We start from the raw sequence: 15,731 nt of genomic DNA, 5'->3' as shown, positions 1-15,731 counted from the left end.
CAAAACCGCTATTAAAAGCACTTTAAACAGCCGCAGCTCCCCTCCCCACCCACCCCAAGAATTCTGGGAGCTGATGTTTGTTAAGTGTGCTGAGAGTTACCTTGTATTTTTATCTTGTGAACCGCCTTGAGATCTTGTGATGAAGGATGCTATATGAATCTGATACATAAAATAAATAAGGCAACCGCTAGTCCCCTCGTAGAACTACAGTTTCCAAAGTCGTTTTGCAACCATTGTCTCTTCCTGAGGAACTCTGGGAACCGCAGCTCTGTGAGGGGAATCAGAGTCTCCCAACAACTCTCAGCACTCTTAACAAATATTGTAATTGCCATACTTCCATCGCCTTCTTTTTATGTGTCATTGCCACAGTGGCATCATCAAAAGAATTGTTTTTTTTGGGGGGGGAGTCGCTGTTGACGGTCCTTCCATGGCTCAGTTGCACAGCTCATAACTAGTGGCCTACCGACCAGACCTTACTATTCCTGTCTCCCCTCTTGGAACCAGGGAGGGTATCTGTTGCAACGATCAAGGGTGCTTACATGTAGAAATAATAATAAACTGCACCCCACAACCAGTGTGGTATAGTGGTTAAGAGCAGTAGTCTCGTAATCTGGGGAACCGGGTTCGCGTCTCCGCTCCTCCACATGCAGCTGCTGGGTGACCTTGGGCCAGTCACACTTCTCTGAAGTCTCTCAGCCCCACTCACCTCAAAGAGTGTTTGTTGTGGGGAAGGAAGGGAAAGGAGAATGTTAGCCACTTTGAGACTCCTTCGGGTAGTGATAAAGCGGGATATCAAATCCAAACTTTTTTTCTTCTGAAATCAAATCCGTTAATCATAACACAATGTCGCAGTGTGATGTGCTCATGTTCCGGCCAAAACGGCACAAGGGGGAGGAGGTATTAACAGAAATATAAATCAAATCTTGGGGAGGGGGGACCCAAAAACAGCCTGGTGAGAACTGAGTATGCTCAATGGCCACTAATACTGGGGGGAAATCAAGATGTCTCTTTTAGCCACACAGGGAGATGGTAGGAATCGAACCTGGGACCTTTCAGCATGCAAAGTAGATGTTCTACCACTGAGCCACAGCCGTGGCTTTCCCCCAGAGCCTTGTAATTAATGGCACCAGCTCTGTCCTTTTATATGGCCTGTTCCTTCATCCCCCTCACCTTCAAGGTCTTTGCCTTCGACGCCTGGATGTGTTTGCTCCAGAGGGAGTTGCCATGGGTGGAAAGGGGAGTCCAAGGTGAAACCTGCTCTCTTGGGTGTTTGTTTTCTCCCTTCTGAGGCTGTCACCTCCTGGTGCGTGACTTCAAAAAAGCACGCAAGACGGCTTGGCATCCCCTCTCCTCCCTGGGACAAGGTGGCACCCAGAGGAATTGATAAAAGGGGGACACCCGAGAGGGGTCACCGTTTACCCTCCCTGAGCCACAGAGCACCTGCAGCAGCCTGACACTCAAGACCCACCCGGGTCTGTCTTGTTGGCCTTAGAGAAGACAGACCCGAAGGAATCAAAATGGGGAAGGCGGTAAGGAACTTCTGCTTTCACCTAGACACCTCCGTTTTACAGAGGTTTTAGGTTTCCATCTCTGGCCTCCTTTTTCTTGTGAATTCTTGATGATCTGTGATTGTGGTGGGACCAGGGACGCTATACGTGATCCCACTTCCAATACTAATTGTGGCTGCAGATGTTTCAGGGCAGATATACCACTTGGTTTCCAAATTCTGAAGCCCCGTAGTTTCCAGTTGAAGTCTGGTAATTTTTCATACCACAAATGTTCTGTTGGGGGGGGGCAGTGTTCCACTTTTGTTGCACTGTTACAGCGCAAGAACTGCCCTCCTGGTGGCAGTGACATTGGAGAGGTGTTGCAGAACAGCTAATAAAGCAGAATGGTTTGTGGATGGCCCAGCCTGAAACCACCACTAATTCACTATTATTGCATAAATATCAGGGGGCAGGCAAAATAGACCAGCAAAGATGGTGCAGAATCTGGAAAATAAAGTTCTATGAAGAACAGTTGAGTTGGCTGCTTTTAATTTGGAGAAGAGGAGATGAAGAGGAGACAGAATAACTGCCTTCAAATATCTGAAATTCTGCCATGCAAAAGGGGGGGGGGTGACTTGTTTGTTGCTACTTCAAGGGACAGGAATAGACTGGATGTATGGGGAAGGCAACAGAGCAGCTTTCTGCTATACATTAAGAGAAACCTCCTAATGGAATGAGTTGTGTGACAGTAGCCCAGACTGCCTTGCAAGATGGCAGGGTCTCCTTCACTGGAAGTATTGAAGCACTGGAAGCATCATCAGTCAGGGATGCTGCAGTTGCAAGATCCCTGCATTGATCAGGAGTTGGACTAAATGTCCTATGTGGTCCTTCCAGTTCTGCATTTCTTGGTGTCACAGTCTTCTGGAGAACCCTACCCACTCGATTCATGCACAAATCTGCAGAAAAGCAACAGTGCCAGAGTTAAACCTGCACTCTGCTATGATGGTTTCCAAAGGTCCCCCTTGACAAGAGATGAGGGAGAAATTCTACCCAGTTCATATTTAAAAGGAAATCCTCCTAACATTCAACACCATGAAAACAAAAATACAGCAATTACTTTGAAATTCTCGCTGCTCTGAATTTTCCAATGCAGTTCTCCAGCCAAGTGTTGTGTACAGAATTGCATTTACAGTCAAACCTCGGATCGCGAACACCTCCGTTTTGGAATGTTTTGGCTCCCAAATGTGGAAGTAAATACTCCAGTTTTCGAATGCTTTTCAGAATCCAAACATCCGACGCGGCTTCCGCTTGAGTGCAGGAAGCTCTGGCAGCCAATCGGAAGCCACGCCTTGGTTGTCAAACATTTCAGAAGCTGAAAGGGCTTCTGAAATGGATTGCATTTGACAACCGAGGTTTGACCGTACTAGGGTACAGTTTGTATTAAAATGCATACAGGCAAAGTGATGTGGGAATGTGGAGAGCTGAAAAGAAGAGTGGAAAATGAGAAGGTGAAATTGGCAGCTTTGCTTCTTCCTGCCCTTGGCATCTTATAAATCACCCTGTCATGTTTGACATCTAGCTAGTGAAAGAGAGCCAACGGGGCGAGGTGTTGCCACCTTTCAATGCATGCTTTTAGGCAAAGTGAGGGTTCTAGTCCTTCTTGTTAATTGTGAATGCAACACCCATATAGAAGATTAGATGTTGCATAAGTTGAATAAGTGGCAGCCGACAGACATAGCAAGGCTGAGAACAATCATGACAATTTGTAATACAGTTTCCTTCATTCTGGGTTTAGGAAGTTGAGCCAGTTGTTGAGTCTTGCACAGATGTAAGATTTCATCACTTGGCTTTATTTCACATATCCTGGGGTTATCCAGGCAGTGAACTCACAGCAGAACATAGAACAGGGTAGAAATAGGAATCCAACCATCTGAGCAGAATCTCAGCTTCCGGCAGGGGTGTTAAAAAAATTTCTAAACCTCATAACTATTAATTAATTAATCTTTTTATTTGTATGCCACCTTTCCATAGTTAAAACCATGCTCAAGGTGGCTTACAACATGAAAAAATGTGCATAATTTTTTAAAAAAAACACACAACAAAAGTAGTCATAAACAATAAATAAAACTCACCAAAAAGTAAACAACCAAATGGAACATTTCCCACATAACTCTAAAAAGATATACAGTGGTACCTCAGGTTACATACACTTCAGGTTACAGACTCCGCTAACCCAGAAATAGTGCTTCTGGTTAAGAACTTTGCTTCAGGATGAGAACAGAAATTGTGCTCCAGCGGCGCGGCAGCAGCAGGAGGCCCCATTAGCTAAAGTGGTGTTTCAGGTGAAGAACAGTTTCAGGTTAAGAATGGACCTCCGGAACGAATTAAGTGCTTAACCCGAGGTACCACTGTAGAAATAAAGATACAGTACAAAAAATTAATATCAATGAACAACCCCTCTCCCAACTAGAGAGAAGAATATGAGGAGAAATCTTGAGAGAATTGCTGTGTGTAGGGAGAGAGGAGAGAAAGAGAGATGTCTCACATGTTAAATGGGCGGGGGGGTCAAGTACATTATCCCACTGAAATCAGCAGGGTTTAAAAATCCTCGATCCTGAACCAATCAAACTGATTTGGGATGACCTGTGGTTTGGCCATGGTTCAATTAATTTTGGTTGCAATCTTAAATCCGCTTACCCCTGGAGTAAACTGCATCCAACCCACAGAAAGGATGCCCCCCCCCCCGCTTAGAACTACTGATTTTGTTCTCCTATGCAAATGCAGGCAGATTAATCCACTCGAGTTGTGGTTGTTTTTTCTTATGCTGAGGAACAGATCCAGCCAAGCTCGTGACCACCACCACCCAGTTCCTCAGGCACAAAGAAAGTGTGCCCTCACAAGAACCCTCACTTTGAGAAAATCTCCTATCTTGTCGAATTTGAATTCAGTCTCTACTGCAAGGGAGATTGTTGGGTTTGAGCTCTGAAATACGATAAAGGACAGGGCCTCTGAACATGTGTGAAGTGCCTTTCCTTCCCATTAATAGTGCCTCTCAGCCTGTGCCACCTGCATTCCCCCATTCATGAAAGGCAGTGCCTCTGCACATGTGCAAAGTACCCTTTCCCCAGCAATTAATGAAAGGCAGCGCCTCTGAGCATGTATGAAGTGCCTTTCCCAGCAGTTAATAGATGATAACGCCTCTATTCATAAGTCCCTTCCCCTTGCGGTTAATAAAAGGATGTGCTTCTGAGCATGTGCAGAGTGCCTTTCCCCAAAACTAAAGTTTCAGCTGATTACATTGCCATGGTGCATCAGTTCAAGTTCACAAATCTCTATTTTCCCCTCACTCTTGGCTTCAGGACAAGTACGAGATGTACTCGGTGGAAATGGAGAAACATCCTGGTGGGGAAATGGATGTCAAGATCAAGAAGAAGAAGAAAGGGGAAAAGAAGAAAGAGAAGTTGGAGAGTATGAAGAAAGAGATGGATGTGGTAAGTCAGCTGAATGCTGATTTGGACGTTCTGAAAGGGACTCTTATTCCGTGAGACAGAGAGGCAACTGAGGAAAGGCCCTTGCTTGCAGTCACACTTCCATAATATTTAATTATCATATTTACCATCCTATCTATTGCTGCCAGTGTTACTTGTTATCTGGAAAGGCAACTTGGTGACTTGGCAAAGGGCGCAGGTTTAAATCTCTGCTCAGCCACCAAGCTCATTGGGTGACCTTGGCAGGGATGGCGGCTGCATTAAGGTGGGGTCCCTTCTGCTCTGAGGGGCTCCTGTAGGCTTACCATTGAGCCTCTTGGGCTTGTCGATTGGAAGGTCGGCGGTTCAAATCCCCATGACAGGGTGAGCCGCCATTGCTCTGTCCCAGCTCCTGCCAACCTAGCAATTCGAAATCACACCAGTGCAAGTAGATAAATAGGGAAGGTAAACAGCGTTTCCATGCGCTCTGGCTTCCATCATGGTGTTCTGTTGCACCAGAAGCTGTTTAGTCATGCTGGCCACATGACCCGGAAAGCTGTCTGTGGACAGACGCCAGGTCCCTCGGGCTGAAAGTGAAATGAGCGCCGCAACCCCATAGTCGCCTTTGACTGGACTTAACCATCCAGGGGCCCTTTACCTTTTCTCTCTTTTTTTACCTTTTATGTGGTAGTTGTGAGGCAGCGGCAGCTGCAGGCAGTCCCTGCCACCCAATATCCCTTTCCCTCCCCCCTCTGAAGCCACTCTCTCTTCATCTTGGGTCTGCTTTCCCTTTTAGGACGATCACCAGTTGTCCATAGAAGACCTGGAGCTCAAGCATCGGACCAGTGTCACCAAGGTGATGCCCACAGGTTTAAAGAGGGGATATGCGACAATCTGAGTGTGGTGTATTCTTGTCTGGGGTCCTCCAGATCTGAATGTTTGTGTGCCATCTAGTGTTGAAACAAAATATTACAGGGATTTTAAAAATGTGTCCAAAATGTCAAAATTCATACTCAAAGCACATATTACCTCACAACGTCAGTGGCATATTATGCTTTTTCTTTTTTTCTTTTTTCTTTTGACAAAGTAATAAGAATAAATAAATAAGAATAAAAATGTGCACCCCACCCCCAACCATTCCAACCTCGCAAAATTTCAATACCCGTTGCGATGGTTTGACCCCTTTCTGTTTAACAGTACAGATTCTACAAACACCTTCCATATTTCCTCGAAATCATTTCTCCTGCGTATTCCCCATCTTACCTTAATGCAGTGGCGTAGCGTGGGTTGTCAGCACCCGGGGCAAGGCAAGTAATTTGCGCCCCCTAACCCGGTAGGGGCAGAGAGCTGCGAGTGCGAGCACGCCCCCCCAGATGTTGCGCCCGGTGCGGCCGGCCCCCCTGCACCCCCCACGCTATGCCACTGCCTTAATGGCACATCTTTATTGATCATTAATAGCTATATCCCCCACACCTCTTTATAATTTTCTCCTATTTTATATTCTGCTTGCGCCTTCCACTTCCTAGCTATCATAATTCGTGTAGCAGTCAATAAATTAGTGAGCAAGTCCTTTATAGCCTGTGAACCTTCCACCCCACCTTAAATTGATAATAATGCTACCTCTGGACCTTATATTATGCTTCTTAGGTAAGAAGGAGTACTTAAACTATCCAACTAACTTTATTTCCAAGAGAATTCAATTGTTGTGGTATTTTGTTTTGTTTTTTTAGCTAAAAGCCCCAGCTCTTCTGGCAAATATTGAGCTACTGTGTCAGAACTTTTAGAAACACAATCCGTTTGAAATCGGTTCTTTTGCCATATCAAGATTTGATCTCAAGGTGCATTTTTTTTCCAACCATGCATTTTTGTAAAAGAAAAGTTGAAGAAGCTTTCCCCCCACCCAACCCACATTTACTTTCATGATCTCTTTGGAACGCGCTTCATAGTCTTGGGAGTAAACGAACATAAGAACAGCCTACTGGATCAGGCCAATGTAATCTTGCATCCTGTTCTCACAGCAGCCACTCAGATAGCTGTGGGAAAACCCTCCAGCAGGACCTGAGAACATGAGTCTTCTCCCCTCCTGTAGCTTCCAGAAATTGTTGATTGAGAAGCATTACTGCCTCCAGCTGTAGCACAGCCACCAAACGGGCTTTGGGGAGTGTTGTGTTTTCAGTGGTGTTTGCCTGAGTTTGAGTCTGGACTAAGGATTCTGAGCGCCTGTGTTCTGATTCGATACATGTTGCCCAATCACAGAACATTTCAGGATTTGGGCCTCTGCCATTGGCCCTTGAACTCTGAGTCGTGATTCGCAGTCTGGAAGTTTAGACAGCCAATCAAGTTGGGAGTGGGAGTGGCCCAGGCTTACAGAAATGTATACAGTGGTACCTCTGGTTACATACTTAATTCATTCCAGAGGTCCGTTCTTAACCTGAAACTGTTCTTAACCTGAAGCAGCACTTTAGCTAATGGGGCCTCCTGCTGCTGCTGTGCCGCCATGTGATTTCTGTTCTCATCCTGAAGCAAAGTTCTTAACCCGAGGTACTATTTCTGGGTTATGAAGTGTATGTAACCCAAGGTACCACTGTATAAGCAGGTGTTTTGACTCTATTTCCCAGTGATGTAGTTCAATAAAGGTTCTGCCTGTTATCACTCTGTCTTGCCTCATGGGAACCCACCTACACTTCAGGGAGGTAGCCTTCTTGGACCCAAATATTTGGGACTATCAAAGCAGAGGACAAGCTAGGGACTCAGAATTGTCTATTCCCCAACTCCAGTCCTGGGGGGAAGTATTTCTAATGGTCCTACCTCCCCTTCTCTCTACTTCCAGGGCCTGAGCAGCACTGTGGCTGGAGAGATCCTTCTTCGTGATGGCCCCAATGAGCTGAAGCCCCCCAAGGGCACTCCTGAATATGTGAAGTTTGCCCGCCAGCTGGCCGGGGGGCTGCAGTGTCTCATGTGGGTGGCAGCAGCCATCTGCCTCATTGCCTTTGGCATCCAGCTCGGGCAAGGTGACCTCACCAGTGCAGACAACGTAAGTGCCGAAAGCAGGGCTGGGAGAAGCTGTAGTCCCTCCAGGTGTGACTGGACTACAACTCCCATCATCCCTGAGCTTTGGCCATCCTGGCTGGGGCTGATGGGAGCTAGAGTCCTATGAGGGCCCTGTTGTCCATACCCCTCTGCATCCCTGACTTAATGGATGCTATGAGGAGGACACAGTGGCGAGAGATAAAACTGGTGAACGAAAGGTTGTGAGGTTCAGGTCACCCAGCAGTGATGCTCCAATAAACGCGGAATTTTAAAATGGAAACTGAAGGCGTAACAGCTGCTGGAGTGACAAAATACTACAGGAAGATCATAGGCTCTTTTTTGCTTTCTTCCCCATATAGCTATACTTGGCTATTGCTCTCATTGCTGTCGTGGTCGTGACCGGCTGCTTCGGGTACTACCAGGAATTCAAAAGCACCAACATCATTGCGAGCTTCAAGAATCTAGTGCCGCAGGTAAGGGGAATGTTCCTGGGTGACTGCTGTTGCAAATGTGGCTGATGGCAGTGAAGGATCAGGCCAGGTTTACACGCAGGTGTGCGCACACAACCACAGATCAGGCTCCTGTAATTTGTAGAAGTGAAACTGGCAATTCCAAGTTCTTTCTTTCTTTCTTTTAATGAAAAATAGCCATAGGAGACTAAAGGAATGTAAGAGGGAGCATTTGATCTTTTCTACTCCAAATAGTTGAAGGAAAGAAATCATAGCCCAGCAGCAGACTTCATGCTTTGAGTGCTTTCTTCTGTGGTCAGTAACTTATTTTGTTAAGATCAATTAAATGAGGGAATTCAGAGTTCCCCTGACTTCTCTTTATCTTCTGGGGAAGAGTTTCTGTTAGCATATGGAAGGAAGAATTCATTGCACCAAGCAGGAACCTTAAACTTGTTTTTATCCTATATTTTATTCTGCGAACCACTCTGAAATCTTATGATGAAGGGCTGTCTATAAATCTAATTAATAATTATTATTATTAATAAGGAGTAATAATAATAATAAGGAGTGCCTGGCGTGCTCTGGTCCATGGGGTCACAAAGAGTCGGACACGACTAAACGACTAAACAACAACAACAACAATAATAATAAGTTTGATCCCAAGCAACTTCAGTTAAAGGGATGAGGCAGAAGATGTTGATGGGTAAACTGCGAGATAGCTACAAGACACCTATGGTCTTTGGCTAATGTCATGACTATTCAGCTTCAAAAACACCAGCAGTGGGAGAACACTGGAACCAGAATAAGCAGTAATGTGTAGAGAGCCATGGCTAGGCAGCAAATTACCAGCCAGTGCTGCTATTTCAGCAGAGGTGCTACATGATCATGGCAGCAGACTCAAATACAGTGCATTACAATAGGTAAAGGTAAAGGACCCCTGGATGGTTAAGTCCAGTGGGGTTGTGGCGCTCATCTCACTTTCAGGCCGAGGGAGCCGATGTTTGTCCACAGACAGCTTTCCAGGGCATGTGGCCAGCATGACCAAACTGATTCTGGCACAACGGAACACTGTGACAGAAACCAGAGTGCACGGAAATGCCATTTACCTTTCCACCACAGCAGTACCTAATTATCTACTTGCACTGGCGTGCTTTCAAATTGCTAGGTTGGGACAGAGCAACGGGACCTCGCCCCGTGGTGGGGATTCGAACAGCCAACCTTCTGATCGGCAAGCCCAAGAGGCACAGTGGTTTAGACCACAGCGCCACCCGTGCCCCGCATTACAATAGTCCCATCTGGAGGTGTGGTTTGATTTATAGGTTTCCAAGTTTTAACGTCTGACTCTTGTTCCTCCCGACCACAGCAAGCCACAGTGATTCGAGATGGCGACAAGTTCCAGATCAACGCCAATCAGCTGGTGGTGGGCGACCTGGTGGAGATCAAAGGGGGAGACCGAGTCCCAGCAGACATCAGGATTATCACCTCGCAAGGCTGCAAGGTACACAAGACCTTTTTTGGGAATGGGGAAAATTCTAAGCAAATGCTACCTTCTCACAAGCTTGTGCCTCTGCTGCCCTCTCCTGGATGAAGCAAACCATAAAGTCTGATTTGTTTTTGCCTGGGGAGAAGTAGATAAATTCACGGAAGACAAGCCTACCAATGGCTACAAACGTATTATGGCTATGTACCACTTCCACTACCTGAGGCAGTATGCCTACTTCTGGGGAAAAGAGTGAGAGAAGGTTACAACCTTGCTTGGGGACTTCCCAGAAGCATCTGGTTGGCCACTGTGAGAAGAAAGTGCTGGACAAGATGGGACTGGGAAGGGAGTTGACGCATTACTTGGTCACTTGGAGCATGTGAATCCTGATAGCCACTTTACGCAGTTGCAGCAGAGAAGCACAGGGCTTCACCCTTCTCCTTCTCCTATGCAACTGCAGCACAGTGCTTCACCCTTCCCCCACCAGCCGCTTTTACCTAAACAAATCCCTCCCTGCCAATGAATTTTCACCTGTCCAGGCATCCATACTCACCTGTTCGTTACATGCAAAGAGTTTGTATCCAACTCAATTCTGCTCAGAATACACGCACTGAAATTGATGGGCCTAAGGTGATGGTGTCCTTTAATTTCCAAGGGTCTGAGGCTAACAAACATTGGATAAAACCCACCTTTCTGGAATGCCAGCTTGGAGCAGGAGGGTAAATTTCAGGGAGGAAAGCGAGGGGTAGGCAAAGGCTTTTGATATTAATATCAATATTCGTTAGTCCCTTTTCTCACAGAGTGGCACAAAACAAATTACATTTATAAAACCAAGGGGGAAAGCTAAAAACACAGTTATACAGATATGCCCCTCTAATAGAGGCCACCACGCCACCCTTGAAATTAAGGACCAAAGCCCAGATAAAGAGAAAAATATATGCCTGTAACATAAAAGTACATAAAGATGGTGTCAGGTATGCCTCCATGGGGAGAGCGTTCCACAAGCAGGGGGGCCACCACTGAAAAGGCTCCTTCTTGTGTCCCATGGAGAGGGCACACAAAGAAGGATTATCTCGGTGAGGACCAGATCAGTTCATGTGGGGAGAGGCAGTCCATGGCAAATAGCCACATGCATGAATCACGCTTCTCTCTCTCCCTTTCAGGTGGATAATTCCTCTCTGACTGGGGAATCAGAGCCTCAGACAAGAGCCCCCGAGTGCACCCACGAGAGCCCCCTGGAAACTAGAAACATTGCCTTCTTCTCTACCATGTGCTTAGAAGGTAGGAAGGTGTCCAAGTGTGTGTGAATGGGTGGACAGTGTGTGTGTGTGTGTGTGTGTGAGAGAGAGAGAGAGAGAGAGAGAGAGAGAGAGAGAGAGAGAGAATAGTTTGTGTGTGTGTGTGTGTGTGTGTGTGTGTGTGTGTGGAGTGCATATATCTATATTATGGTCCTGCTTTGGGATTTGGCCCTGCCCACTGCCAGTATGCAGTCCTTGACCACTTTTCCTGAGGGTCTTCATCCTGAGTGAGGCAGTGGGAGGGCCATTAAAAGCTGCTCAACCATCGCTGCTTCCTGTGATCTACAAAGCTGGCAGGGCCTGGCCCAAATCCACACAGAGTCTTTACAAATGGTTTCCCATTGTGAAGAATGCACTGTGAGGGGCCTGGCCATCTGGACACGCCCCTACCTAATGAAGTTTGGAGGGGGGTCACGTTTATGAACCCGTACCAGCTCTGTTTATCTCCGTGTCCTCACAGGCACAGCCACGGGTATCATCATTAACACTGGGGACCGTACAATCATTGGGCGCATTGCCAGCCTGGCTTCGGGCGTGGAGAATGAGAAGACGCCCATCGCCATCGAGATAGAGCACTTTGTCGACATCATTGCTGGTCTGGCCATCTTCTTTGGGGCCACCTTCTTTGTGGTCGCCATGGTGATTGGATACCCCTTTCTTAAGGCCATGGTCTTCTTCATGGCCATTGTGGTGGCATACGTCCCCGAGGGCCTTCTGGCAACTGTCACTGTAAGTATCGCTTTCCCTCGGTTTTAGGGCAGGGGTGGGGAATCTGTGGCCCTCAATATGTTTCTTTTGTCTGTCCCGAATCTTCCAACATTCAGCTTCAGTGGATGCCTCAGTTACAGATTTATGAGAAAAAGAGAAAGCTAAATTCCCCCTATCCACTTTCTTCATACTATGCATAATCTTCATAGATTTATCATGCCCCCTCTTGCTCATTTTTAACGAATGTTGCGCACACGCTATTCCTCTGAAGCACATTCAAAGCAAATTTTGCCCCTCAAGGAATTCTGGGCATTGTAGTTTGTACAGGGTTGCTGGGAATTGCAACTCTATGAGGGATAAACTACAATTCCCAGAATTCTTTGAGGGGAGAAATGTGTTTCAAATGTGATTTAGTGTTGTAGTATGCAGCCCCAAAGCCTGAAACATGGTAACCTTTCCTTCATTATAAGTATTTTCAGCTGAAGTTTTCTGCATTTCCATCTCTCTGTCTTTATCTCTCTCTCTTTCTTCATAGGTTTGTCTTTCCCTCACAGCCAAACGCCTGGCCCGGAAGAACTGTGTGGTGAAGAACTTGGAGGCCGTCGAGACGCTGGGCTCAACTTCTGTCATCTGCTCTGATAAAACAGGGACTCTCACTCAGAACCGCATGACTGTCTCCCACCTTTGGTTTGACAACCAGATCCATACAGCGGACACCACAGAAGATCAGTCAGGTGCAGAGACTGGACTTCACAAATGCTGGGCCAGAGGCACTTGTGTCCGAGAGACTAATGGATAGGGTTGGCCAGGAAAGGCAGGGTCAATTGATTTAAATCAGGGGTGCGGAATATGTGTGTTATTGGACTACAGTTCCCATCATCCGTGGCTATTGGTGGAGGCTGGTCCATTAGGGTGAATAGGGCACTGTTCCACCATCTCCAGTCTTCTCCCACCTGCCCCCACCTGCCTGCCTTCCTACTTAGGAGCAGTCCAGCAGGTGGTCATGGCTGTCAACTCCCTCCTCCTGCCACCCAGCACGACCAATCATATCCAAACACAGCCAGAAACTTGCTCCTTGATGTCAGAAACCACCATGCAGTGTCACCATGTCAATTGTTATTTTAATTTCTGGTAGGTCTGACACAGGCGAAATAAATAAATAAAAATAAAAAATTGTCTAGTAGCTCCTTAGAGACCAACTAAATTTGTTCTGGGTATAAGCTTTTGTGTGCATGCACACTTCTTCAGATACACTGAAACAGAAATCACCAGACCCTTATAGAGAGAGAGGGTGGGGTGGGGTATTTCTCAGAAGGGTAGTAGGAGATGGGTGATTGTCTCAATGGGTATGGTAAACCTGTTGACGACTGTTAATTACTGCAATTAGTCCTACAGGAAAAAGCAAGAGATAGTATGCAGATGACCAAAAATAGCTTTAGCATGTGTAATGAGACAAGAATCCAGTATCTCTATTCGGACCAGGTCTCTCCATTGTTTTCAGTTTAGTAATAAGTTGTAATTCAGCAACTTCTCTTTCAAGTCTGTTTCTGAAATTCTTTTGTAATAAGACAGCTGCTTTGATATCTTGTATTGAATGTCCTGTGAGATTGAAGTGTTCTCCTACTGGTTTCTCTGTCTTGTGATTCCTGATGTCAGATTTATGTCCTCCCTCTATATATAAGGGTCTGGTGACTTCTGTTTCATGCACACGAAAGCTTATACCTAGAAAAAACTTAGTTGGTCTCTAAGGCGCTACTGGACTTTTTTTTTTTTTTTGTTATTTTAATGTAATGGTTGGCCACCCTGGGACTCTTGGGTAAAGGGCAGGGACCACAGGCACCTCAAATAAATCAGTAATATCTGAACTATAATGGACACCAATATACCAGTTCATTTGAATCATTAAATGCTTGCAGTGAGCAAGGCCTCTGGAGCTAATGTCATGGCCCAGGCTGGTTCATATGGGTGAAAGCAATCCTTTGGATAACTCAGTCCTAAGCCGTTTGATACAGAAAAAAAACTATTAGTGCCACCTCCCCTCACTCTGTCTCATTTTGTGCCTTCCAGGGCAAAGTTTTGATCAGTCCTCTGAGACGTGGAGAGCTCTCTGCAAAGTGGTGAGCCTCTGCAACCGCGCATTTTTCAAATCAGGCCAGGATAGCGTCCCTGTCCCAAAGGTAAGGAAGAGCAATGGGATATGGCTGGAATACATTTCTGCTAGTAAATGTGCCGTCCAAAAGTACACAATGCAGCAACGTACTGTGGTGCCCCGCAAGACGAATGCCTTGCAAGACGAAAAACCCGCTAGACGAAAGGGTTTTCCGTTTTTCGATGCGCTTCGCAAGACGAATTTCCCTATGGGCTTGCTTCGCAAGACGAAAACGTCTTGCAAGTCTTGCGATTTTTTTCGCTTTCCCCCCTTTTTCTAAGCCGCTAAGCCGCTAATAGCCTTTTAGCCGCTAAGCCGCTAAGCCTTTAATAGCCGCTAAACCGCTAATAGCGCTAATCTGCTAAGCCGCTAATAGGGTTGCTTTGCAAGACGAAAAAACCGCTAGACGAAGAGACTCGCGGAACGGATTATTTTTGTCTTGCGAGGCACCACTGTAGCTGAAGGTAATGTTTCCAATAACAATTTAAATAGTATTTGTTTAAAATAATAATATACTTTTTAATTAAAGCAAGAAAAGCAACTTAAAGAAAACACATCATTGGGTTAACAGCAGCAGCAGCAGCAACACCACTACCACAACTACACATCAGGCTGGTACAATAAAAATAGAAGCCTTTAAACACAGAATAACATAAAAGCCATTACTCTCATGGGTGGAATGAATCTTAAGGAGTAATAATATCATATATTATTGAATCAACCAAATCCATCGATAAGCAGAGGCACTGTTGAACTATTATTCTTCATTCTATTTGTGAATTGCTTCCCATAAAGCATCCTGAAGCGATTCACAATATAATAACATATAGGGAAAACACTACAAAGCCCATCGTCCACAACCTGCTTGGCAAATGCCCAGGAATGATGGGAGGTGGTCCAACAGCATCTGAGGACCCAGGGTTGAGGGAAGACTGTATCTCTGGTGCTTGTTTGTGTCAAATCAAGCCTGGAGGAGCCTACGCCCTGCCCACCAATCCTACATGTGTGGCAATAGCCTTCTTCTTATGCTCAGAGACTCTTCCATCTCCAGCCAATCTGTAAGTAAACTTGTCAGTCCCTTTTGTGGAGATGGTGCCTCTAGATCACATCAGGGCTGGTCCTAAAATGTGCCTTTTCTCTCCTCGCCCCTGGCACTGCATTTCAGCTGTACTGACCTATGTCCATTTTCTCTTTGGCATCTGACCCCAGCGGATCGTCATCGGAGACGCCTCAGAGACAGCCCTGCTGAAGTTCTCCGAGATCACCCTGGGCAATGTGATGGAGTACCGGGACCGCTACAAGAAAGCCTGCGAGATCCCCTTCAACTCCACCAACAAGTTCCAGGTCAGCCGCTGACTCTGCTCCGGAGGGCTGACTAGGCCTTTGCCAGCCTCAGCCACCCTTGTTCAGTTAGCTCAGAATGAACTGCAGAAAACTCTGAGGCAGCCCATTGGCCCATAAAGACCCAGTTCTCTTCTGTACTCACCAACCCTGCCTGCAAAGCAAGCTTCACCTCTGATTACGCCCCTTGCTGGCATAGATGAAGGATATAGGAAACATTCACATGGGTTGCTGCTCCTGATTTTGCCTCAGACCCCCCCCCCCACTGGCATGCGGCCTCCAGAAGGTTGCTTTGAAGGGAATGTGGCCCTTGGTCTAAAAA

At 46.3% G+C, this 15,731-nt stretch overlaps 1 protein-coding gene across 1 annotated transcript in view; it reads left to right on the top strand.

Annotated features, from left to right (window-relative positions):
* The first annotated feature begins 1,262 nt into the window (after positions 1–1,262).
* The window catches only part of ATP4A (ATPase H+/K+ transporting subunit alpha), a 28,570-nt gene continuing 14,101 nt past the window's right edge, over positions 1,263–15,731 (top strand). Inside the window, exons 1-11 of the mRNA XM_083515224.1 lie at positions 1,263–1,529; positions 4,847–4,978; positions 5,751–5,810; positions 7,785–7,988; positions 8,344–8,457; positions 9,797–9,931; positions 11,077–11,194; positions 11,672–11,940; positions 12,455–12,653; positions 13,987–14,096; positions 15,278–15,412. Coding sequence (XP_083371350.1) covers positions 1,518–1,529; positions 4,847–4,978; positions 5,751–5,810; positions 7,785–7,988; positions 8,344–8,457; positions 9,797–9,931; positions 11,077–11,194; positions 11,672–11,940; positions 12,455–12,653; positions 13,987–14,096; positions 15,278–15,412 — 1,488 coding nt within the window. The 5' untranslated portion in view covers positions 1,263–1,517. The remainder of the gene's footprint in view (positions 1,530–4,846; positions 4,979–5,750; positions 5,811–7,784; positions 7,989–8,343; positions 8,458–9,796; positions 9,932–11,076; positions 11,195–11,671; positions 11,941–12,454; positions 12,654–13,986; positions 14,097–15,277; positions 15,413–15,731) is intronic.

This window comes from Podarcis liolepis, assembly GCF_965112155.1.
Source record: "Podarcis liolepis genome assembly, chromosome: 7".
NCBI classification, from domain to species: Eukaryota; Metazoa; Chordata; class Lepidosauria; order Squamata; family Lacertidae; genus Podarcis; species Podarcis liolepis.
This window is presented reverse-complemented; position numbering and strand designations above follow the sequence as displayed.